The 26,401-nt window shown below is 54.2% G+C and overlaps 1 protein-coding gene across 1 annotated transcript in view; it reads left to right on the top strand.

The window, feature by feature from the left end:
* The first annotated feature begins 817 nt into the window (after positions 1 to 817).
* LOC119113988 (H/ACA ribonucleoprotein complex non-core subunit NAF1) overlaps positions 818 to 26,401 on the top strand; it is a 35,800-nt gene continuing 10,216 nt past the window's right edge. The window contains exons 1-6 of the mRNA XM_037238257.1: positions 818 to 893; positions 2,569 to 2,737; positions 3,753 to 3,913; positions 5,192 to 5,290; positions 7,284 to 7,432; positions 10,015 to 10,112. Of these exons, the coding sequence (XP_037094152.1) occupies positions 818 to 893; positions 2,569 to 2,737; positions 3,753 to 3,913; positions 5,192 to 5,290; positions 7,284 to 7,432; positions 10,015 to 10,112 (752 nt within the window). The remainder of the gene's footprint in view (positions 894 to 2,568; positions 2,738 to 3,752; positions 3,914 to 5,191; positions 5,291 to 7,283; positions 7,433 to 10,014; positions 10,113 to 26,401) is intronic.

Here is a 26,401-nt window from a genome sequence, read left to right on the forward strand (position 1 = left end):
ACCATTGATTTGCATATTTTTATGGCTTGATGTTGCAGGTGCAAATGGATCACAACTTGAAGACATTCACATTTGACAGGATCTGAGTACATCATTGTCAACATTTGCTTTAAGTTCAGTGGTATGATGTCTGGACAGCAGGATGGCCAAGATGGACATGGTTCATTAGAAGAGCATTGCTCCAACAAACCAAAACTAATGAAGCCTGAAGAGCCAGCAATAATAAATTATGACACTGGCCCAGTTTCATGCTCTGACAGCGAATTAGCTGACTCCTCATCTCACTGTAACCCAGCAATGGCCAGCATCTCCAGCAGTGTATCAGAGGGCAGACACAGACTGTGCATCTACAAAGCCTGTCACAGCAGACAGAGATAGTGTCATGGACTGTCACACAGATCAGACCATCACACTGTGTGCGGGAGGCAGTCCAATGCGTGATGGCTGCTCTCCTCCCCGCAGTGGTGATGCATCAGTTTCAAGTGCCATCATCACTTCTGCTGCCACCACTGCAGCCATCCTCCACACAAGCAGCCCACCTGTCCACCTTTGCCCAGTGGCGGACTCTGTGCACCCAGTTGCCGCGGAGGCGTGCTCAGGCGACCAGCGGACCTGGCAGGGCTCCCCTGGCACGCCCCCTAGAGCTGGCGACGGGCTCCCCGCCAATCACGACCCCGGCAGCGGCGTGACGTCATCAGTGGGTGGGGCTGAGGGTGCTGGCACGACAGCCGACCGCGGCGCTGATCGGTCGTCCGGCCCGGCGCTAGCGCCGCCGCCGGTTAACAGCGGCAGTTCAGCTGCCGGCCACGGCGGTCAGATGGCGCTGGTCGAGTACAGCTCCAGCGATGAATCCAACGAGGAGGAGGAGGAGGAGCAGCAGCCGATGCCGCCAGGTGAGGGGAGTGGTGTTGAGCGTCGGGTTTCGCGCCCAGTCAGCACAATGTTACATCATGCCATGCCATTTCACAAAATTGCTTTAGTGTTCAATAGAGGATGTGGGGAGGACACAATTGGTCAATGAGGTTGTGGCAGCTGTTGGAGTCACCATGTCAGCATGTCTCCAAAAACTCAGGATTTTGTAACTTTTCAGTTCAAGGGGATAATCGACATTTCAAGGTAATGAGGCAACCGCCAGATATGATTAAATATGCTCATTGTAATTTTTGGTGTGCTTTTGAGCCCTAAAAGACTGCTTTAGATGACACAATTTCACAACTTGGTAAATATACCCCGCACTACGTGATCTTTTCATTGCGTCATAGAACCGTTTATGGCGTCAGAAGGGCTGCAGAACTGGCCGTGCGCAATTGCTGCCCCAGCGGACAGGCTGACTCACTTACAATACTGCAACTTTTCGAGAGGTGTCCTGGTAATGTGTGCCATGTTCCCAGGACACAAAGGTCGTTTGCATGTCTTCTGGCTCTTTTGTGGTGTATTTGCATCTTAAGCTGTGATTTTATGTACACTTGCATTCACGTGCTCATTTATATGCTATTCTTAAGGTATTTAATTCGGGGGTGTTCGCCGACGTATCCCATTTCCCTAATAATTAGCACCACTGTCCAACTTCCTGTATAATGTAGCGTGAAACATGGTTTGTTTTTTAGACCTGCGCTTAATGCGTAGCGTTGTTTGAGAGCCAATTGAAGGCCTTTGGTTCCAGAGATCGTGCTTGCGTACATCAGACACGACTAACGCAAAGATCATATTTTCATTGACCTTCAACGTCGTATGGCCAACATGGTGGCAGCATTTGAGTGAAGTTTCTATGGCGTGCGTTTCTAGTGACGTTTCTTGCACCTTTTGTGCAAGGAATGCCATTAAATATATTGTTATCTTCTCCTTGATCCTTGTGGCGTGTTTCATGCGTGCCTGGGTGACCGAATTAGTCTGCACGACTTCGCGGGTGCCTAGTTCAGAACACAGGCTCATCCTTAGAAGGGCAGGGCTGTTAACTGCACCGAACGGTCTTCAAAATGGCTATCTCAGCTTAAAACCCAATACAGTTGTGGAACGCATCCCTTAAATTCGCGCTGCCAATAGCATTTCCACGCCAATATTTGTCAGCACTCTCCACGCAGGTCAGACTGTTCATTCCACCGATAGGACTATCCACTGAGGTCCATGCGTTCCCGTGAGAACATCGGTGGCCAGCTGACTTCCCACGCCGCGCGCCGCCTCCCACGCCTCGGAAGTGGATTGTTGCCGCCTGAATGGTGCGCTGGGATCCGCCTTCGAGCGCGTGGGTTCTTGGTGCGGTGCAGTCAGCGGTGCAGTCAGCTGTGCAGTCATCGAACGCATGTCTTGGCGCGGTCGCCTATCTGATAATGGCCGTGCCTTCACTGACCAGTGCTCTCCTCTGGGACCTGTTGCAGCAAGTAGCGGCGGGCCGACCCGCGACGAATCTGGCCCACCCGGTGTCCACTGTGGGTCCGGTGTCCGCTGTGGATCCAGTGTCCGCTGTGGATCCGGTGTCCGCTGTGGACCCGGTGTCCGCTGCGGATCCTATGCAGCAGCGGAGAGACAGCCCGGTTTCCGTGGCCATGGTGGACATTACTTCCGGCGCAGAGAATCGCATGGACCTTACCGCCGATGGGGTGGACCAGATGGACTTTGCTAGCGGTGGAGGCGATCACGTGGAAGTCGTCTCCGGCACAGCGCACGGCACTGCCGGTAAAGTGGACCTCGTGGACCTCACATCCAGTGCAGTGGACAACACGCTCAGTGAACAGATCCCGTGGAGTTCATCTCCCCCGCGACGGACGGCGCCGGCGCGGTGGAGCCCGCGGCGGCCGCCGGCACGCCCCAGGACGTGGAGACGAGCGCCGGGGTGGTGGTGCTCCGGCCGGACGGGCGCGGGCTCGGCGGAGGGGCGCCGGCGCCGCGGTGGACCGCCGCGGACGCTGACGGCCGCGCTGTCCGTGGCGCCGCTGACAGGTGAGGACGGTGTGGCACAGGGGGACAGGCACCATAGAGGGTGCAGGCAGGGGAAGCGCGGTGCGGGGGGAGGTGAGACAGAGGGACCGGGGAGGTAGGGAGGGCACTTGGGAGGTGGGAAAGTGTTTAGGTTATGTGGGAACAGGTGCAGACAAATTGGGGGTGCAGGAAAGGTGGCAACGGCCACAAGCGGGGTGGAAAGGGCTGTAAGCGAGGTGGAAGGGGCTGAAAAAGGGGTGAAAAGGCTGCAAGTGAGGTGGAAAGGTTTGCAAGCGAGGTGGAAGGAGCTGCGAGCGAGGTGGAAGAGATACAGAGGCTGTGGAGAGAGAGGTGTAGATGCGTGGTAGTGGGGCGAACAGGGGGGTACCGGTAACAAGACGTGCCTTTGGAAACGAATAGGTTTTCAGGGGGTGGAAGTGGCCGACAGTATAGGGTGAAATAAACGACAATCGACGAACTTGCTTGCAATGGCTTCAGATAAGCGTTATTTGGCTGGTTGATGTATAAACTCTATGAATTTATTTATATCCGATGCTCGTCGGCTTGTCCTGATCTAATGCTATGTCGGCGAACAGTGTGATCGGTGCAAGTTAATGCGCCACTTCTATCAACTTCCGCCAGGGATGTATGTGTCAATCCACTCGCTGCAGCAACTGCCATTAGACCGCATACGGGTCGTGGAGACAGGGGTGGAGGCACGGTATGGGCGCTCACACGTTCCCGGCTCAGTGTTCAGACGTGATCCTCTGCTGTCGTCCCGACTCTGCCATCGCTGGGCGGGAAGCGCCCCGACAACAACCGCCCGTGGCCGGCAGCTCGGAGGACTCCGAGTCCGACTCGGACTCGAGCTCCGACTCCGACTCGAGCTCCGACTCGGACGGCCAGGAGGTCGCTGAGAAGGAGGAGGAGGAGGAGGAGGGAGGCGAGAAGGACAAGGCTCGGCGTGTCTTCGGGCCCATGACCAAAGGAGAACTATGTGAGTACTCAAGCCTAAGCTTCTCAGCAACTCTGTCCTCGGGACGAGTGCTGAGCAACCCTGCCGTAGGCCCATGGTTGCTCAGCAACTCTGCCCCCGGGCCAGGGTGGCTTAGCAAGTTCCCTGGGGTGAAGGTGCCCATTGGCAGGACAGCGGCGGCTGCAGCAGACACGCCGCTGTTCAAGTGATCTTACTGGCTGATTTCGGTTCACGGACAGGATTCAGTCTGTCCGCGAACAGCGCAGATAGGCTTCATTCGGTGGTGGGCCAGTGAAGTTTGTTGTCGGTGGCCGGCAGGAGAGAAGTAGAAGCTTTACCTGTTGTGGTAGTATCCAAATGGGCAGTGTATGAGCTCTATGTTGTTTATGTCCATTTTATTTCATGGCCGGTATAAAAGGTGGACGCCGTTGTCCCATGTTTGCATCCATGATAGAATCAGACTGTTCTTTTATGTGAATACCTGTTATAAACATAATTTGGTACATTCTCCAATATACAGAAGACTAGGAGGTTTTCTGGACAGGCCCAATCCCCTAAAACGTTGGTGTGTACATTTGACAACCCCTTCTGTTTCTCCACCCTGCAAATTTAACACGCGGCATCATGCTCCTGATTATTTAGCGTTACCGACCTACACCCCGTCATCGCCCAAACACTGTGCCGCACCCTCCTCTCCCGCCCTGCCCTGTCCTGCTCTGCCCCTCCCGCCGCCTTCCGCCTTGTTCCTTCCGCCCCTTCCGCCCCGCCCCGCCTTGCCCCTTCCGCCCCGCCCCGCCTTGCCCCTTCCGCCCCGCCCCGCCTTGCCCCCTTCCGCCCCGCCCCGCCTTGCCCCTTCCGCCCCGCCCCGCCTTGCCCCTTCCGCCCCGCCCCGCCTTGCCCCTTCCACCCTACCCACCTTGCCCCTTCCTCTCCGCCCCCGCCCCTTCCGCCCCGTCTCGCCTCGCCTCGCCTTGTCTTGTCTTGTCTTGTCTTGCCCTGCCCTGCCCTGCTCTGCCCTGCCCTGCCCTGCCCTACCCTCCTGCCCTGCCCTGCCCTGCCCTGCCCTGCCCTGCCCTGCCCTGCATTGCCTTGCCTTGCCTTGCCTTGCTTTGCCTTGCCTTGCCTTGCCTTGCCTTGCCTTGCCTTGCCTTGCCTTGTCTTGTCTTGTCTTGTCTTGTCTTGTCTTGTCTTGTCTTGTCTTGCCTTGCCTTGCCTTGCCTTGCCTTGTCTTATCTCGTCTCGTCTCGTCTCACCTCGCCCGCCCTGGCCACGCTGTGACGTCGTTCTCTGACGTCGCAGGCCTGCTGGACTTACCGGCCATCGAGCACCTGCGCATCTCGCTGCCGGAGGAGCAGTGCACGCGCGTGGGCACCGTGGCCAGCGTCGTCGAGTGTCTCGGTGAGAGTCGGCTTGGCCGGCCCGCGGGCGGCGGTGGGCGAACGTCGTGCCACGGCTGGTGGGGTCGCTTCCCATGCGAGGTTTTGCGTGGGTGCGCTGTGGTCCATGCGTAGCGTTCGATTGGTGGGTTGTTGTTGCTTGGTGGTCTTGGTTTGATGAGCTGTTGTTCCTGCGTAGTGCTCATTTGGTGGGTTGTTGTTCCTGGGTGGTGTTCAGTTGATGGGCTGTTGTTCCTGCGTGGTGTTTAGTCGGTGGGTTGTTTTTGCTGGGTGGTCTTGGTTTGGTGGGCTGTTGTTCCTGCGTGGCGCTCAATTGGTGGGTTGTTCCTATGTGATGTTGTTCCTATGCGTTGGTGACCTGATAATCGACGGTGGTCCTGGGCTGATGGATCCTTATCCCCTCCCACATGCTTTCAGTGGTAGGCTGTGCCGTCTTGCACTTATGGTACAAAACCAAGCCCTTGCGGTGTGCCGCTTATCCTGTGTTGTTTTTGGCGTCATTGAGTTGTATTGAACTCAGTTATGTTGCTTGTCTGTGTGGTTTTGTCGTCTGTGAGTTGTGCGTGATCTCCACACGGCAAGTTTCTATCTTCTGCCACGTGTTCGGCGTCTTTTCCATTACCGTTGTCATAGAGCCTGACGGGAGGAACTACCCCGATACAGTGTCCCTCACCTGTGAGCTTCACTAGCCTAGCTCTCGCTGGGGCTAAAGCATGGGTTCATTGGTGATCGCAGTAATCGCTTGCGTCAAGAATGACGCAATCGATTGAAACATGTCGCAATGGACCATCTCGCAGTACAGTTGTCTTCGCTTCGAACGTCACGCGCAGGGCGCCTTCTGTGACTTATTCCGAGCCTCTGGCATAATCAATTTGATGTTCATCTCTGCGGAAAAAGATTAAGTAGGGGTTTGTCACGACCATATGCTGTCTGGACGGGATGCGCCGAGTCCGCTCACAGAGCGATACCGGCCTGGAGTCGACCTCTCTGAACAGAAAACGGTCTGCAATTCAGATAGCTTTTTCTCTCTGATGTAAAGTGTGTTGAGGTTACCTGATCTTTCGTTGCACTTCACTTGGACGCTCTCCCTGATTATGCCACCGAATCTATAAAACATCACGCGGGTTTTGGCTGCTACAGAGTGCGATGAATCTGAAGATGTGGGCAGAATAGCCCGTCGCTGTGTTTGAACCAGTGCTGTGTTCGGCCCGACTGAATGTAGCCTAAAGCCAGGGGCATTGGCCCCGCTGGTAGCGATGCAGTTTGTCTTCCTATTTCGTCATTGATTGTTTTATTGGACACCTGAATGGATGGACTTTTCACTGATGTTGCTGCGCCTTCACTGGCTGAGGAATTACAGACTGTCACTTGGTTTGGCTAGATCGGCCAGGGTGATGGGCGGGAGGAAGGTTGAACCGGTCGCACACAAGGCTCAGGGAACGACGTCTGCAGTTTACTGGTGTTATGACCTCAGATCTGCCTGTTTCGCCATGACATTTGGTCTCGTGTCCTCTTCACTAGCAGCACCTCTCCACTTCACCAGTGCGGTGGTCCGACTGTGTCCCCACCAGCGGTCCGACTGTGTCCCCACCAGCGGTCCGACTGTATCCCCACTAGCGGTCCGACTGTGTCCCCACCAGTGGTCCGACTGTGTCCCCACCAGTGGTCCGACTGTGTCCCCACCAGCGGTCCGACTGCATCCCCACCAGTGGTCCGACTGTGTCCCCACCAGTGGTCCGACTGTGTCGCCACCAGCGGTCCGACTGTATCCCCTACCAGTGGTCTGACTGTATTCCCACCACGACAGGTTTTATTGTATTCCCACCACCGGAAGTTTGACTGTTTTCCCACCACCAGAGGTTTGACTGTATTCCCACCACCAGAGGTTTGACTAGGTTGACAGAGGTTCCCACCACCAGTGATCTGTATATCTGCACCAATAGTCTGGCTGTATCCCCTGTCACCAGCGGTCTGACTGTATCTCCTGTCACCAGTGGTGGTACAGTCGACTCCCGGCTCGCCGCCGCTCGACATCGACTCGGTGCTGTTCCTCGAGAGCGGCCGCCGCCCTCTCGGCCGCGTCTATGACGTCATGGGGCCGGTCCACCACGCCGCCTACTGCGTGCGCTTCAACAGCCCAGAGGTAGCTGCACTCACGGAGCCCGCGTGCCACCGGCGCGCGGGTTCTCGTAGACCGGGACTCGTGACGTCAAATGACACGTCTCGCTCGCGCGCGCTCGTGTTTGCAGCGTAGCAGGAGGCGGAAGTTGGGAGGTGAGCTCGGTCGAGCGTGGTTGGCAGATAACACGAAGGCGCCTGAGGTATGGGATGCCACCCAGACTCGCCGTGTGTTTACGAGAAGAGTCTGGACCTTGCCTGATACTAATGAGCTTTTGGCTGCACCAAGGCCAGTCGTGCCCACCGTAACCTCTCCGGTGTCGATGAAATCTCGCGCGTAGGGTCACATATGTCCCCATACGACATCCAAGTGACATTTACTTCTCGAGGTCATATGGGCCACAACATATGACGTCGAATATTGAGGCTTATCTAGAAAGATGAGCCAGAAATTAATTGGGACGATCCGGTGCTGCCGCGATAAATAATTATGACCACTCCCGGTCTTTTCGTGATCACGTGATCTTGTGACCTTTGTTACATTTGTAACATCCTTGACCTTTTAAAGAATTCCATCCTGAAAATTTTGTTTTTTTCTCTGAAAGATGGCCGGGACTGTGGGTTCTGACATACAGTTTTCTTTGCACCTCTGGCCCTGCTGTGTGTCACCGACGTGAACGATGAGGTCATGTTGTGGCCTTTTAACTGCCGTGGTGTGTGTGGCATACAACGTAGCCGATAAGGACGCCCTTTGAAACAACCAGTAGGTGGGAGGTCCCGAAGGTCACGCGTCAGTCATGGACGTGAGAATGGACAGTAATTACAGGTGGAACATGACATCTAGTGTACATGTCTATCATTTTAACGTCACGCTTTAGCATACAATGATGACGCGAGACCGGGCGATGTTGATGACATGCATGTACGGCCCGCTACACAAGTTCGCCACCGTGACCAGTGAGCCTTGCAATGCCCTCTGCTGTGTTGCTGTATGTTACATGATGACATTTTGAGGCCTCCGGTGAACTGGGTAAACAATGGGTTGAAGGGATAATGGATGAGTAGCCACCATGGGTAGCGGGTGGGAATTACCCCATCCCCATGGGTGGCGGGTATGACCCCAGCCGCATGGATGGCGGGTGGATTAGGTAACGGGAATCTTCCCCGTCAGGGCCTCTTATGTCAGTGTCGTATTTTGCTGTCGCCTGTAAAACGTGTCAATGCCATGATTCATGGGCATCTGCTCTTGCAGCACAGACATCTTGCAGTTATTTTCTGGTATAACTTTCCAGACGTCTCTGAAAATTCCATGGCCTAAATCCCGTGCCATTACTTGCCAAAAAAACTAACAATCGCAGCGGGTGTAATTTATGACAGATGTGTACGAGTTCCGAGTTTCTTCAGAATTCTCCTCTTCTCCGAGGAGTGGTGCTATTATTACCGCCCTACCTATGTGAACAGTTTAAGGTCTACCTGGGGGATTTTTCCAAGGATAGGCCGTTTTGTGCTTTTTTGGTAAAGCATTGCTAGCCCCCGGTGAAATGGCAGACTAGACGCCTGCAAGGAAGTGGAGAGTGACTTGTGCAATATCCAGTGAAAATGCGTGGTACACTCCTGCCAGTAACAGGTCGTGTTGCTCTCCTGTATTCAAATTCAACTTCCCAACATTCTTATTTGAATCCACAGACATTTCCTTCTACCAGTCATTGACAACAGCTTAGTTCTTCCCCGAAGGGGCGTGATTGGCTGGGTGAACGGTGTTTCTCTCGCTCGCCGTATAAGCTTGCCATCGTAATGGTGCTACTTGTGGGGGTTGTATTGCGAACGGGCACCTGGTGGCCCGTCCTTTCAAGGGTGGAAGTCCCTGCCGCGAGCGCAGGCGTGAGCGCGTGCGTTGTGACAGGAAGCTGCTGGAGCTGATGAGACCAGGGTCATTTAACAGGCACAGAGGACAGTCTCACCGTGGCTCTGGTGCCTGCGATCGCGGTGCCTGCCCCACAGATCCATGTCAGCTAATGTGGCTTGTCCTGATGATGTTCTGTAGCTTTAGCGCGCGCCGACTGCGAGTAGTCCTGATCTACTGTTTGTTGGCGTGGTCATGGTATATCGTTAAGCTGATGTGATCCTCCTGCCGTGAGGGGGGGGGGGCGGGTTTAGGGTCACCTGCACCAAAGCCCCGCATGCAAAAGTGGCCTTGTTTTTATGTCACTCCACATAGAGGCATAGTGCCTTTCAGTGGCGCCGTCTTGAATCGTTGGAAGAAGTCCTCGCTGTACGGAATTGGCCCGACCTTTCTCAAAATTCGCTTTAAGTTCTGTTGTCGTTGGCATCCGAAATGTAATGCAATAGGTAAGTTGCCTCCCCCTCCCCAAGAAAAAAGCCAACAGCAACGAAAAAAGGCGTTTGACGTTGCCATTTTTGGCACCAGAAAGGTTCCAAAGACCATAGCCTTATCGTAGGACTATCAGCAGCTTCTGAGAATGAGCTGCACGTCTGCGGGAGCTTCGAAGAGAGCCACTGGCCCCGAGGCTGCCGACGCTGATGACGCCCACCCGATGATGCCGCTGAGATGGCCGTGCTTGGGACCGCTCTCGTTCTGCCCTCCAGGAGATCCGCGAGTTCGGGATAGAGGCGGGCGCGGACGTGTTCTACGCACCCGGCTCGGACGAGTACAGCCATTACGTGTTCGTGGAGGCGCTGCGCAAGTAAGTAAGGAGCGTTTTTTGGCGATAGGTGGAATCACTCTTGACCCGTTTGCTTCTGCCACGGAGCCGCAACTGTGTTGTTGCGGACTTAAGGTACCGGGGGGAAGCCAGGTCGGTACAACTGTGCCAGGGACAAACGGTACTTCTTGGTCAGGGACAATGGTTGCAACTGGGCCAGGACAGGGACGGCTGGGACATGGCTGGACCTGATTGAATGCGGAAAACTGACGGGGTAGGAGGAAGGATGGGACAGAACAAATATGTTCGTGGCAGGACCAGAACAGACCAGACTAAGCCGAGCCAGACCAGAACTGTTCAGGCCCGACCTGACCAGACCGGACCGCACTGGACTAGACCGGAGTGGGTCCGAGTAGATTTGACCTGACCTGACCTGACCAAACCTGACCAAACCAAACCAGACCAGACCAGACCAGACCAGACCAGACCAGACCAGATATACATATATATAATATAGACCAGAGCTGGAATGGAGACAGAGGCAACCAGAACTGCACAGAAAAGACGAGCCGAGGTGGGGGCGCTGTGTGCCGTTCCATCCTGTCACGCGTCCTGTCAAGCCCTGGGTGGCGCTGTCATTAATCTGTCCCTGCTACCACAGCACAGCACAGCACAGCACAGCACGGCACAGCACAGTACAGCACCACACAGTACAGCACCACACCACACACACCACACCACACCACACCACACCACACCACACCACACGACAGTCATGTGAAGGCATATTCTTATTACTCGTTTTATTTTCAGTAAATGATATTCCAAGGGCTTGTAGGTTAACTGAATGCATGTTCATGTTTACAATCGAAGTTTACACGCACGTTTGTTCCTGGCTGGCGCGAAACAACCAGTTTCTGGGCGTTTTTACTTGTCGGCTCGATTTCCCAGCCGCCTCGGTAGCGCTCACGGGCTCCCGTCCGACCGGGCAATTCTGAAGATGCCTCGACCAATCACGCGTCAGTTTTGCGGTCTATACCGTCTTCCTGTCCTGGAATACTCCCGCCCGCTCAGCATTGCCTGAAGATTGTATTCCAACTTTGGAAGCGCCGGTAGAATTGTACGTCAGAACAGCTGTGCAGCGGCAATCGGGAGCAGGGCCAAGGTCGCTGGGTACGTTTTGCGCCGTACGCACGGAAGGGTTGCGTCGCTAGCCAGTTGACGAAAGGTTTTAAGTTGGCAAAAGTGCTTCGTGGAAATTGTTTGCGGCTCCAGCTGTTGCTGTGCAGTGTTTACCGAGATTGAGGAGATTGAGATATTGAGTTTGATCACAATATGATAACTAACATACGGTGCCCGGGTCCCATTAAGTATGATATTTGATTTTCTGTTTACTTTGTTCCATGAACAAATTCTGTTCTCCGCTTTGTTGTTAACAATTGTCTGTTCGAATCGCTTTATGCTTATAATGCATGTCATGCATTATGACATGCTTAATGCATGCCATTCTGCATGCTGGCAGTGCTGATTAATGTTATATGGACATGGGGCCCAGTACCAGAATGGTGCTTTTTATGTAACCTACATACATATGAGAGCAAGCACCAGAAAGCTTGCAATGGCTTAAGCATGCAGCAAGAACTAACAACTGAAAGGTTTGAAAAAGCAGTTTGTTCTCTCCATGTCTCCATAATGTTCCAGGGGGTAAGGCAGACAAGAGCTTGTCAAAATTGTTCCTATGAAAATGGTGAGATGAATTAAGATAATTGATTTTTGCATGCCTCAATACCATTGTTTAAAAATTATGGTTGGTTATTAAAGGCTTAAGCAGTGCGAGAGGTTATATTTGGTGTCTACAAATGAAATGTTGGTCTGAAAAACTGGTTTGCTAGGAATCTCCATGCCATTCATGCATGATAGCCACCAGTCTTAACCACCTAGTTTTTAAGTTGAGGTGTTATGCTATCTTCTTAAACCTGATGGACATTCATATTGGTGGGAATGTAGTGACTAGCACTTTTGGACAAAGTGGTGGTTAGCTATTTTATGCACATCAGTATCTGTAACTTGCTTATAATGCATATCATTCTGCACACTGGTGGTGCTGATTAATATGGTTACATAAACATAGGGCCAGGTATGAGAAAGATGTTTTTGAATGTAACCTACGTACATATGAGACCAAGCACCAGAAAGCTGCAATGGCTTGAGCATGCAATAGTAACTAACAAATTAAAGGTTTGAAAAAAAATAGATAGGTTATTCTTGATAATGTCTCCATAATGCTCCAAGGCATATGGCACACAAGAGCTTCTCAAAATTATTCCTTTAAAGATGATGTCATGAATGGGAATGTAGTGTGTGGGAAATGTGGGAATGTAGTGACTAGCACTTTGGGGCAAAGTGATGGTTAGCTATTTTTGGGCACAAATCTCACTCGTTTGCCATTATTTGATGTCACGGCACTGCAGGGATTATGGAAGGGGTCCCCAAACGTGGGCTTTCTCTTCCCATTTTTTCAACTAAACATTTATTCCATATATCACTGCATACCACATTCAAAACCACATTTCAAAGAAACTTGCAATGCTTGCTTCAGGCTCGCCACCACTGCTCATGGCAGTCACTGAATGTTGGTTTGCTATGACTGTGTGGACATGGAGGAATGAAACAAAGATTGTGGGTGTGATGAGATGCATGGGAGCAGCCAACTGACTGTGACTTATGCTGCCTGCTGTTGGTACCAGGGGCAGATCTAATATGTTATGGGTTTGGTTTCCATCCAGCATTTGCCTCTCATCCAACATTCGATCCTGGTGATGTCACTGGGTCATGGCAGGTCTCTAGGGATTTATCTCACACCTAGCTCAACAACCATATGATTGTTTTGGTTGCTCTCAGCAGTCAAAGCCACCTTGCCAAACAATGGCTTTTGTCCCACCTGACTCTATGGTGAGCTGAAGAGTTTGACCATCACATGGCAATCGATCACTTCCTTTGATGACAGCACTGCAATGAAACAGGTATGTTCTGTTCTCACACAATGACTACTGGACAGGCTGCAGTGAATTCTATCCATTTTGGTTGGGTTGGGAATTCACCCTGTATTTGACATAAGTCATGTGGTGCTCAGGGCCACGCCAATGGGTTCTCTGCAGAATATGACATTTTTCATGCAATGTGGGCCTTGTTGCATGCAACACCATGGAGTTCATGTCAGATCTTTCGAACAGATAAGGTGGGCCGATGCCGTCACTACCTCTTCCATGTTTTCACATTCGCTTGATATGTAAAGACAAGTCGTATCATTGGATGTATTGCATACGATTGCCGCAGTGGCAAAGCGCAAGGCAGCGTTTTCAATCCGTCACAAATGTACACATACAGCTTGCACCGAGAACGCGGCGTTAGGGTCCTGTACCCGAATGCTTATGCATGTCTAACAAGCATAAATAGCTATCTGCTTAGACTGGCCACCCAGCCAGCACATGGCAGCGACCTGAACTCGGCTTCCGCGGGCCTTGTTCGTCGAAGCTAAGTTCAGGTTCAGCTAAGCCATGGAGGTGGCAGCAAAGTTCGAACTACAAGCGCAGCACATCTTACAACATGGTCGGTCAGGCAGTCAGTCACATGGTGGTGATATGCATGCACATATTTGGAAGGCACGACCAACATAACACATGACCAACACACATCACATTGATTACATCACCGACATCACAGCCACGTGCAGAATGTCAATACACCTTACACCTGTCGATAGGCTTCAACGTTGGGGCCATATTTCGGAATGTCAACAGCAGACAGCCGGGCTTCCATGCTGACCAGACGCAATCCTTGCGGAATAGACGAATGGGAAAGCTGAACTACGGCCCAGCCCAAGACGTACCACACAGGGATAGGACGCTCGGCCATCCGTTCAACCTGATTAGCTTCCCCATTTCATGTCATGTGACTTCTATTGGCGCCACGGAAATCATGTGCGCTAAATGCCCTTCATTTTTTAAGCATCTGAACATCTCCTGTCTTGCACACAGTACCCATACAGCACAGCCCATTCGGCGGAAAGCCCTGTGACCAACATGATCAGCGCCATCTCCGGCGACCATGACGGAGCCACTTGACGTTCAACGTGATGCAACCTTGGAATGACATTCCATTGTCACGTATATGACCTCGGCGCCCAACTGGAACAACTTATGCATGAAAAAGATCCACAATGGTCACAGGAAACTTAAACTCTCGTACCGATCAGTGAATGGTAGTTAGCACGACAGAAAAAATGCCAACTTCGGAGTAGCACAGGGTAGCATCATAAGGTCAGTCATGTTTAATTTATCTACGAATGACCTTTCAAGCCATCTTCTGTCCAAGTGTGAAATTATATGCATAGGTGTGGGTTTGAGTCCCCCACATAGTACGCAGCCCGCATGGGGGCAGTTCGGCTGGCTTGTGTTCAAAAGGCCAATGCGTTTGGGTCAAATCACTCTCCCGACAGGTGTGATTTAAACGGATTGCCGCGACCGAATTTCTGTCCATTTTGTAGTGGTAAAGACCTGGCTCTTTAAGTTCAGACTCAGGGAAGGCTCCAGAGTAAGAGAGGTTATGCCGTAACCCTCCCTTATGTTATCCATGAGGTCTTTTGTGCATCGAACGGGCGCCGAAATGTTGTGACTGATTGGCGCCAAAATCGTAATCTGAGAACGCCATAGCCTTTTTTTAGACGTGCCCAATTCCTGGGGCCCTCTTCATTTCGCAACGGTACCGAATTCCTTGGACCCACATACAGCTCCAAAACGTTGCTTTTTAGAGGCACCAATTTCAGGACCACCATTGTCTGATGCTTTTCCCTTGACAAAAATCGTGGATCGGTTCATTCCTTGAAGCAACACCAGCACCTTCATTTCCGGACAACATAGCCTTATTTTCAAGATGTGACTAATTGAACCGGGCGTACGAAGGGCCAAAACATGATTTTCAAGGGCTTCAAGTTTCAGCCCTTCGGCAGCTAGATACTTTACCGAGTTTGCCGTGCGTCTGGACGCACATTATTCCGGCATCTACATACTTTTCATTGACAACAGACACCACATGCGAGGGGTACCACAAAGGAACCATAAAGCCATAGTTTTCGAGGAGCACGAAACTCTAGGGGCACCGCAATGTCATGTCTCACTTCACGATATTGTGGGTCGGCTTCTTCGTAAAAGAAACGCTGTAACCTTCATTTCGGGCCAGGTAATCTATATTTGTAATTGATGTGAAATTCTATGGGTCGTCACAAACGGCCCAAAATTTTTGTTTTTCAAGAAACCTCATTCCAATGACCACGATCAGGGGCGCACGCGAGGGGCACTTAGGTCCAGAGGAGTCCCCCTCCCCAGGGGGGGGGGGGGCTCCATATATATATATAATAGTCGGCTCCGTGTCGATATGGACCCTGGGGCCCTTTTCCCAAACAGAGGCGGGTCGGGAGACTGCAGAGCTCACGCGGAGGCCCCGTTGCATTATTCGGGGTCCTGAAACAGTGAAGCCTCGATGCTGGTCAGTGGTCCAGAATGCCTAACAGGGACCCAGGACCATAGCACTGAACGAGATATTCCCCGCCATGGTTCGACAAGGGCTCCGATAAGCCAAACTGGGGTCACTGCGTCATTTATTGGACCCCTGCAGCGATAAGACATCCTTTTGCGTCAGCACTGATCCGGTGTTCGATGATGATGACGATGCCCAGGTCACAGGGCCCATCGCATCACGGATAGTACTAGTGTATGGTTTATACTATTCATGACCTACAGATCGAACAGGGGCCGCGAACAGGGCCCGGCCGCCGTATCGCCAGGGTGGCAGCGGCTAAGAGTCCGGGCTGGGACGTAAGGGTGCTACCGGTCCTGACAAGGCAGAATTAATTGAGCAATTTTGAAGTTGATCTTTGACCTGATAACAAGTTACAGCTGATTACCTACGGTAAGGTTGACGAGCGTCCACTTTCAACTCCATATTATTTGCGGTGTCCCATATAATTTTTCGTTTAAGGGGTATACTACACACTTGTGATTTTTATGGGGTTTCAAATAAAAGTAATTTTAAGACGTTTCGGTCCCGTTCACAATCCTGCCCTTCTTTGGGCCTAAGACCTCTAATTTCTGAGCCATAACCCTGCGAAGATGGAGAAAGGCAAATCGGGGAGAAATTTTAGACACCGTGGCATCCATGACGTCATAATAACGTCGTTTCAATCCTGCCATTCCACAAACCATGTGGCGATCAAGGCCAATACAAATGTTATTTCCGAGAAGTTCATATCTAACCTTCGTGAGCGCAATTTCCAGATACAGCGGCCGTCAATTGTCCCTCAATCAATGTTAAGCAAGGTACGATAACGTGATCAAACCATGACGCATTGAGGAGCACAAACAGAAAGTTGTGCTGTTTAGAGCAGTCTTTTCCGGCCAGATAGCATACCAACAGTTATGTAAGCTTCTTTCATCATGATACTTGCTTCAATCACTTTAAATGTGAAGCATTCTCTTAAATGTGAAAAAATATTAGGAGTGTGATCATCATCCCGCCAACACGTTGTATAGCCAATGCAAATTATCGACCCCGTTTCGGTCCACTAGATATGCAATCCGCGTGTCCTGAATCCTCATTATTTTTGTAGAACCCCGGGAAATCCAGTCCTCGCCTTGATTGGGTCGGATAACAAAGGGCCGAATGGGTCATTGTAAAGCAAGAAACGTCCGCGTTCTCCTACGATGCATTCAATACAGAGTGATTTCGAATTGAAATGTACCAAATCCAGCGAATTAGCTGGAGACGGGGTGGTGGAACTTCCACCAGTAGAGCCCGTCGTTAATCGTAGTGCATCGCCTCTACCAACACTGGTTGCACCTCTGGCGTCGTTGCTTGTGCAGGTCCGCGCACTCAGAGGCCGAGGGGAGGGGCTCTTCTTTTAGACTCGGTTTCCTATGTTAGCATCGTGCATAGCTCCTGGAGGGGACCTTTTGTGGTTTTTTGTCTTCGCCGTGCCAATGTAATGTCAATTTTGAACAAAACCGACGGGTAATTGCTGCCCACAGTCGCAAAGGCTGCGACGAATGACTCCATTCAGTGTCTTGTAAGCACCTAGATCGAACCTTTTATATGAACGGATGATAGAGGTTAGAACTCGCGCTAAGCAGTGCTTGTTGCGTGAGCCTGACCCTTACCATCCTATCGTGAAATTCCTTGTCAACGGCTAAATATGTGGCGGAAGTTTAAGGTACGGGAATCTGAGGCCACAAAGAAATAACAGTCAAGTGCTGTGATGAATCGTTGATAGTGAAGTTTTTAATTGAAATAGTTCAAATCACTTTGTTTACTCAGACTTTGTTCATGGAGCAGTGGCATTAGTACCACACACAGCTAACAGACTATGTGACAGATGGTCCTAAAGCCTTTACCCGGGCATTTCTAAGACTGGTTGGCGGTTGGTGGGCAGGCTTGCGGCGCAATCACTCAAAGTGTGGAAAGAAAACAGAAGAGTCTAAAAAATAACTACAACTGGTTGAACCACTGGTCGTAGGACCTATTTACGGTTCGCCGCTGGACAGTAAATTTTGTTTTTTGCGGGGCCCTTTCCCACCCGCCTATGTCCGGTGTCGCGGGAGAATTGGGCCCCGCACTGAGAACATTTATTTACTGTGCTCCTTCTAATATGGGCACGCTTGGCCGGCGTCGGGCCCGGTGATGGTGACTGCTGGTGAGAAGTGGCCGGGCGACGCGGTCCTCCCCGCCCAACTGTTATTGCGGCAAGCTAAACCGGTGCGCCGGCCGATAGACGTTTACCACCCGCAGCTCAGCGGCGGGCGGGAGCCGGTAGGGCTGCGGCGGCAACAGGCCGAGCAGGCGGCAGCTGCACCCCCTGCAGCAGCGAGATGCGCTCCAGGGCTTTCGCCCGGGCGTTGTACCTGGAGAGATCACAGATTGTCCGTGAACGTGGGCATCGTGTATGGAATAATCACGTGGGGCCTACAGTGGGTAATCGTCGGACGCCTGCTCGGATTGCAATATGTTTAGACAGTTATGTCGGTGTGCCGCATGGGCGCAAGACGGTTCATTAGCGGCTTTGGTGGGCAAGGATATACGAGCACCGATAAGCATTGCCATCTGGCCATCTGATCGGGAGGCCATCTGAGAATGTAGCGAACAGGATTAGCTGCGGTTGCATATGCAGGTCTCTGCGGAGTTGGTAGCAACTGCGTATGCAACCCCGCAACTACTGAAATGTTTCATCATTTGAATACTGACCACGACGTCAGCGTGTGCTGGTTCAGATGTGCGAGCACGATGCCCGTGTGGGCTTCTACCGCTGGATGCCGCAGGAGGGCTTCTCGGAGCTCGGCCAGGTGGCCCAACACCATCCTCAGCGCGGGCACAACAACGCCACCCACACGCCGCGGGTTTCGGTAGCGGCGGCATAAGTCCTCAACGAGGCGCTCGCTAAGCCGGTTGATACTTGGCTTTTGGGCTGGAACAGCCCCGCTCTTAAGCGAGACGCTGTGGAATGGAGCAACGGACATGAACAGCGCACAACTGATGCCCTGCGTTTCGCGACGTTCCAAATTTAGCAATAGGACATAATGTACGATAGCAATCCATCGTCTAGCGGCGTGCGCCACTCGCGTGACACTGTTACTACATCCATTATCGGAGTAATAAGGGGGACGAAATGTCCCTGCAATGAGCGAGAGGGATGAGGGCGCTCATAACTATCTGAACTTTCGCTTACAATTTTATTAGGATGAAGCAAAAGGAAATCGGAAACTGTGTTCTTACGTTCTGCACAGTCAAAACTGGTTGCCTGCGTTTTTCAAATTGGTTTAGTGATCGCCTCAACAGAAACAATAAGCGGATCATGACAGTCATACAACACAATATTACTGACCGCCGCACGGTGTCGGTGCCGGGCACGGCACCAGATTTGCGCTTCGACACTTTGAAGCGGCCGGTTGTAAGCTGGTCCTGGTGACGTGGGGAGGCGGCCACCCTCGCCTTGTCGCCGTCGGACAAACAGCTCCACAGATGGATGATATCAGCTGCCTCGCGGTCGGTGATATATCCGCGGGAGCGGGGTAGCTCCGCCAGGTATGCGGCGAGTCGGCACACCTCCGCGTACCCGGGCTGTCCGTCAGGACCGGTAACAGATTCCTAAAACACAAAACAGATTCAACAGTACGCTACCTGCCCTCATTCGAAACCGGCCAGAACTAAAACATTGATGACTCGCTCCAAACAGACCAATCTCAAGGCGCTGCCAACTCGAAGTTGAAAACTCGATGCTTGTGACAGCTGGCGAAGGTACGTACACATGTGACACAGTGAAACATGTTGCTTAATCCGAAGGTGCATCGTACCTGCGCAGCAAGTGGTGCCATCCCAACTTGCACCACCCTCGCGGCGGAGGCAGGCGGCTCCGGCTGTGGGGTGGAGGCCGTAACACCCGAGCGGGTGCAGCGACGGAGCCCGACGGCTCCGGCCGCGGGTGGAGGGCCGTCACACCCGAGCGGGTGGCAGCGACGGAGGCAGGCGGCTCCGGCCCGCGGGGTGGAGGGCCGTCACACCCGAGCGGGTGGCAGCAGCGGAGGCAGACGGCTCCGGCCGCGGGGCCGGCTGGGGGCGCGGCAGCTCCGGCCAGTCACACCGTCCTGGCAACCAGTGAACAGTTATCGACATGGACACGATGAACGTACGACCTTCCATCCATGCCAGATCTGACCGTGGCGTTCCGGAATCATGCTCGCTCCAAAGAACTGACGCAGCAAATCACGTCCGGTTGGACCTGTTTCGCCGCCAGCAGAACATGGCTAATGCATGTGTGAAATTAATCGAATCAATTATTCAATGCACAAGACGGCGGTGTTCCATCTGCGTACAGTGGTTTTCGCCACTGTACACACGGGGTAAAAAATTACTTACCTCAGGCAGCCCTTCAGCCTTCCAGTCAGGCGACATGGGAAAACGGGTTCCAACATCCCAGCCGACGGCGGTACGCATCGGCTCCGGTTCCAGGCCTCCGTGCTGAAACCGTTCACGTGAAAGCTACCGACCTGCACTGATATTGCGCAAATCGCTCCGAGGACACAACATGCGCCGAGTGCGTGGTTTCCGTGGAACGGTCGACATCGCGTGCCATTTCACGGGAATGAACTGGGTACTGCATATAAAGCCGATGTGGCATGACTTTATACACTAAAATGCATTTATTTGACATCCACAATCCCAAATATTTTACGGCATCTGCGTCTCAAATTTTACTGGCATCTTTGGGCAACTTGACCACGAACGCTTTCAGCATTGCCTGTCTTGTACATAATCAACCCTGCTCCATATCAGATATCCTCCAAATGGTCACTAATCGGTGATTGATAACAAACGATGTCATGACATCAGGTTCCGAATTTTGCTGCAGATCTTTGAGTTGCATCTGTATGCACTGGAGAGTACTCTTAGTGTAGCGTGCGCGGAAGAAGATCGCGGTGAGGCGTTCGTGTTGCAGAAGGTTTCAAATGTTACAGAATGATTCAAAATCCACGATTTTTGGGACGGTTTTTCCACGATGACCTACTTCAGATAATTTTAGTGTCATTTCAGATTTTCCTGACATCATCTGACTTCCCTTTTGTCTGTTGTGGTCGTGGTCATGATGAGTTGTATATAATTAAACAGGGCTCTGGCCAAGTTATTAGCTAAGCAAAAGTGAAGATAAACTTGAGACATCATATCTTACCTGTGCGGCTGGTGATGCCGCCACAGCTAGCACCGCCCTCGCGGCGGAGGCAGACGGCTCCGGCCGCGGGGTGGGAGACCGTCGCGCCCGAGCGGGTGGCAGCGACGGAGCCAGGCGGCTCCGGCCGCGGGGTGGAGACCGTCACAACCCGAGCGGGTGGCAGCGAAGGAGCCAGGCGGCTCCGGCCGCGGGGTGGAGACCGTCGCGCCCGAACGGGTGGCAGCGACGGAGCAGGCGGCTCCGGCCGCGGGGTGGAGACCGTCGCGCCCGAGCGGGTGGCAGCGACGGAGGCAGGCGGCTCCGGCCGCGGGGTGGAGGCCGTCACACCCGAGCGGGTGGCAGCGACGGAGGCAGGCGGCTCCGGCCGCGGGGTGGAGGCCGTCACACCCGAGCGGGTGGCAGCAGCGGAGGCAGGCGGCTGCGGTCGCAGGGCCGGCTGGGGCGCGGCAGCTCCGGCCAGCACACCGTCCTGGCAACAAGTGCGTCGTGAACGGTTATCAACAGATCTAAGGGCTGTGAAGACCGGTGGTCCCCGGCTGCACGCAACACACCGCTCTGTAATCAAACTTCCGCGACTTCCTTGTCCGCCACGCTCGAGTACTTGATTTGAGGTTTAACATATCATACTTCACCAGCTCATTTGTAAATATTTTACACTTCAAAATCCCGGGCAACAGGGAAATAATTCAAACAATGGCTACATCGAGATGGTTAACAAAATAGGTCGTTAAACTGGTCATCAGAAAGTACCCAACACGTGGCAATCTTTACTTAAGTGTTCCATCTTGCGTTATAATGATGCCTGACAACGCCATAACATCTTACAGGAACCGTTGGGCCGGCATAGTACTACCGAATCCTTTTGCAAGCTGTTCACAAACTGTTACGCGTAGCGGCTCTCATGGGCTCGATTTGGCCCGGCTCGCCGCGACCGCCGCACAACACATCGCATCTCAGAGCCGAGACAGAGCTCTTATGGCATGAGCACTTACCCATGCCGGTGGCGAACACACCAACGTAGAGATGCCCAGTGCATCGGGCATGACCGCTATGGTCGGGTCCAGCTCCACATCCTCGAACCCCTCATCCTCGGTGTCGTCATCCTCGGCGTCACCTTCCACGTCCTCCTCGGCCTGCTGGTCCGGGTCCGTGGAGTGGTAGGCGTCTAGGCGCTTGCCGGTCTGGGCGTAAAGGTACGCCACCCCGGACGAGCTCGCCTGTCGACGGTCATCACCAAGGTCAGCCGCGGCTAGCTGGCTGTTGGGTCGGCGACTAGCCGGGTCGGCACCCGCGTTTTACGGGTTCGTCGATGTCGTGACCAGAGCCTAGTTTCATAGAGCGAAATAACAAACCTGGCACTCTGATTTGCGCTGTATAAACTGATAACCAACAACAGGCTAGCGTGGCCAGCGCGTCGCATTTTTTCATCCTTTAAAGATCAAGGAATATTCTCCCATCACCCAATGCATACATCACACGAGTTACGGCGCATCATGAACTGCTTGATATTCTAATTGATGTGAAACTCGATTCCGATGGCTGAGCGATTAATACTGTATGAAATCATTAATTTGACCCTTACATATGGAAGAGGCTTTACTTATTACCGCGCTTTGTGCATGTCAATGAATTAAACGTTCAGCAAACTGCTAGCAAATTAGCCCTGGATTGGTTGCTATTCTCAACTTTGATCACAATTTTCCCGTACAACAGTTGCTGGAACTTAAACATCGCGATGGTCTGTGCTGGTCACTTACCAGTGTACTGCAAGGAACTTCATCCCGCCGGGGGAACAGGTCCTTCGGAACACCCGACGGTACAGGTCGCGGCCGCAGTTCTGATGCGGCCGTCGTAGCAGCGTAGGTGGTCGGGAGCCTGGTCCGACGCCGCCGCATACCGGTCCGCGTTCCAACGGACCAGGCCCTCCACCAGGAACGCTTGGTAGTGCAGGTCACTAAGCAGTCCGTCCCTGGCAAGGTCACGGACAATTACAACATTAGATACTTGGGCTGTACGTAGTGGTCTGCTTGCACCCACAGGGGCCAACGGTACACGATCGTTTGTCACAGGCATTGCAAACTGTTTGTCACAGGCATTTGCAAACTGTTTGTCACAGGCATTGCAAACTGTTTGTCACAGGCATTGCAAACTGTTTGTCACAGGCATTGCAAACTGTATGTCACAGGCATGCTCCATTCATTGTGCCAAGTGAACGCTAACAATATTACCATGGCGCAGAGTGCGATGACCGCTCCAGTCAAATGACATGTTGCGAGCTTAGCTCACTCAGCATGCAACTGTCGCTCCTGGCAATAAGGGTCGTATATACCTGGGATAAAACGGGCGAGGTGGTTGTGGAAGCTCTCCGTCGAGGTCGTGCCGCGTGCTGACCGGTAGCAGCGGAGGGTCACGCCGCCTTTCACCAGCGTCCCGGTGACTCGGTGGCAGTGGAACACCGGATACGTCCTGGAGGCAGGCGACGTGGCGCTTCTGCTGCTCCCAGATGGGCCAGATCCGGGACTGGTCCAGCAGCGGCACGCCCAGGCTGTCGACGCCTGCAGGGTCCGGAGAGCAGGCGCAGTAACTCATCAATGCACCGGGTGGTGATCTCGGTGCCTCGAGTCTGGCGTCGGCAGTGAAGTTGGAACTCCCGCTTGGAGATTTCGCGGGCCAGCACCGCGTCGGTGACAATGGCCATCCCCTTGCGGGCCAGCTGTTGCCGCTTGGCGTCATAGAGCGCCGTCAGGTCCTCCGGGTCCGTCTCGAGATGGCCGCCGACAACCGGCTCATCAGCACTCCGTACAGCTGGTGGGCGTCGGTGGTGACCCCGGCTGCCAGGGCGACGCATAAAGTGCCAGGCATCCAGGCGCACTGGCACATCCTCCCAGCCGGGGAACACCCGCAGCGCCGGGCAGCTGGAGCCGGGGGACGGCGCACAGCAGTCCCGGTCCACGTAGAGCGCCAGAGGCTGGGCACCCCTGCCTGCCGGTAAGCGGGCGACAATGCCGCTGCCGAGCTGGTCCAGCCCGCCGCCTTCCGTGGCCGTTAGCACGCTGTTCAGGACCAGGCCGTGCTCGTTGGTCACATTGGTGGCCCAACGTGCGGTGCCAGCGCCGATACCAGCCAGCTTCTTGGCCACCTGCAAACAAATTGAACATTTTAAGAAGAAGTACAGAAGGGTCCGTCCTACAGGCAGGCGTGGTGTTGTCTAGCAGCCTTCATTGGGCTAGAAGTCCAGAGCATAAAAGGCCTTAGCAGGCTTTCAAGCCATTCAAGCGGCTATTAGGTTGATTGTCAAGGACCCGTTTAAGGGTCATGCCACAAATCGTACATGGCCAGTCAGACGACATGCGCGGTATGGAATGCGACGGGTGACGCAAACATGCGGGATATCATCACGTAAATGATATCAAAGCAAAGGAAATGAAGCCAGGCGTATTTGGCAGGTGGACACGGCAGGATATCTATGTCGTCTGGACAGACTGCTAAGGTCGGTTTACATATGATTGGTGCGCGGCTAAGGTGCGCGGTTTACATATGATTTCAACGCTAGATGCAAGACAAGCGTACCTTCCGGGTGGAATCGATCTTGAGGACCTGGCCAAACACGCTGGTGATGCTGGCCAGGTACTCGTTGATGCGCGGCAGGACATCCTGCAGGTAAACCCGCATGAGCCAGCGGGTGCTGGGCATCACCGGGGCCGGCGGCGGCGGCGGGAACGGTCGCTGCCAGGCCTCGAATGCCGCGGATCGCATGCTGCAGTCGCTCATGTAGAGCAACATGCGGCTCAGATGGTCCTCGCTGACCTGCTCCGCCACCTGCTTCATCAGCTGGGTGGGGCTGTTGCCCAGCGTCCGCTCGCGGAGCAGCCGGACGACAGCCTTGTCGCAGGTCAGCCTGGAAAATACGCCAAAACTTATTATTAACGTATTATCAGTTCGGTTCATTGACAGCAGACAGAGAACTACAGTTGGCTTTGTACAGATATTGCCATGAGCTCCCTCTCACTTCGCTGGGAAATAAAGTGCATGCTTGCCGCCTTTAGCGCCGTCTCCAGGAACGTAATATCATCTCGTATCTAGACGGCATGATATAGATATTACTTCATGTGCCCGAGCTCTTTACCTAATATGGGATACTCGGATCCGACGTATTTCAACGCTGTACAACAGAGACGATTAACGATAAGCAGTAAAATTATATGCATGTGAGAGTGCTTGCATGCGTACGTATGCACGTGCGTTGACGTTTGAGAACATTCCTGGTACCAGTGTGCTGGTGCTTACTTATACGTCAAGACCGCTGGAAATTGCAGCTGATGCGCGACATCCAGCTGTCTGATCAGCCGTTCGTCCCAGGCCGTGTAGACCTTGATGGGCCGGCAGCTGGGGCAGGATAAAACTTCAGTTGCCAGCCAGTAGCCGGCCCGCAGGTCCAGCACCTTCCGCAGGCGCTGTGCAGGCCAGCGCCCTTAAGATGGCTCCCGCACTCGGGGCAGGCCAGGAGCACTTTCCATAGTCGGTGTGGCAACCACAGGAACAGCGGGATACCGAAAGTAACGTCCCGGTCCGGCAGGCGCGTTGTTTGCCACCAATGGTGGGGCTGGTGGACGGCACCAGAGCTCGGTGATCTCCTTGAGCTCGGTGCGACCGCGGCCACACTTGACGGGCCGGAAACAGTCCACCTATCCACTGCTGTTCCCATGGCGACAGATAGTCGGCCCAGCCATAGGGCAGGTTGGAAGTCTGACTCCTGGCCCCCGGAGACAGGGAGATCGCGGGTCCGGCACTGCTTGTACCAGCTTCCGGTGCGGACGCGCTGGCGCCACGTGCGGACGGGTCTCGCCCGGACGGGCCGGCGTCGCGGCCGGACGGGCCGGCATCGCGGCAGGACGGACCGGCGTCGCGGCTGGACGGGCCGGCGTCGCGGCCGGACGGGCCGGCGTCGCGGCTGGACGGGCCGGCGTCGCGGCTGGACGGGCCGGCTCGCGGCCGGACGGGCCGGTGTCGCGGCTGGACGGGCCGGCGCGCTGGCTGACGGGCCGGCGTCGCGGCTGGACGGGCCGGCGTCGCGGCTGGACGGGCGCGGTCGCGGCCGGACGGGCCGGCGTCGCGGCTGGACGGGCCGGCGTCGCGGCTGGACGGGCCGGCGTCGCGGCTGGACGGGCCGGCGTCGCGGCTGGACGGGCCGGCGTCGCGGCTGGACGGGCCGGCGTCGCGGCTGGACGGGCCGGCGTCGCGGCTGGACGGACCGGCGTCTCGGCTGGACGGGCCGGTGTCGCGGCTGGACGGGCCGGCGTCGCGGCTGGACGGGCCGGCGTCTCGGCCGAACGGGCCGGCGTCGCGGCTGGACGGGCCGGCGTCTCGGCCGAACGGGCCGGCGTCGCGGATGGACGGGCCGGCGTCGCGGCTGGGAGGGTCACGGAACGGGCAGGTCACGGCCGGGCGCGTTACGGCCGAGCAGGTCAAGGCCGGGCAGGTCACGGCCGGACGGACCACAGTCGGGCGGGTCACGACCGGGCAGGTCGCGGCCGGGCAGGTCGCGGCCGGGCAGATCACG

This window comes from Pollicipes pollicipes, unplaced genomic scaffold, assembly GCF_011947565.3.
Source record: "Pollicipes pollicipes isolate AB1234 unplaced genomic scaffold, Ppol_2.1 Scaffold_1600;HRSCAF=1878_pilon_pilon_pilon, whole genome shotgun sequence".
NCBI lineage: Eukaryota > Metazoa > Arthropoda > Thecostraca > Pollicipedomorpha > Pollicipedidae > Pollicipes > Pollicipes pollicipes.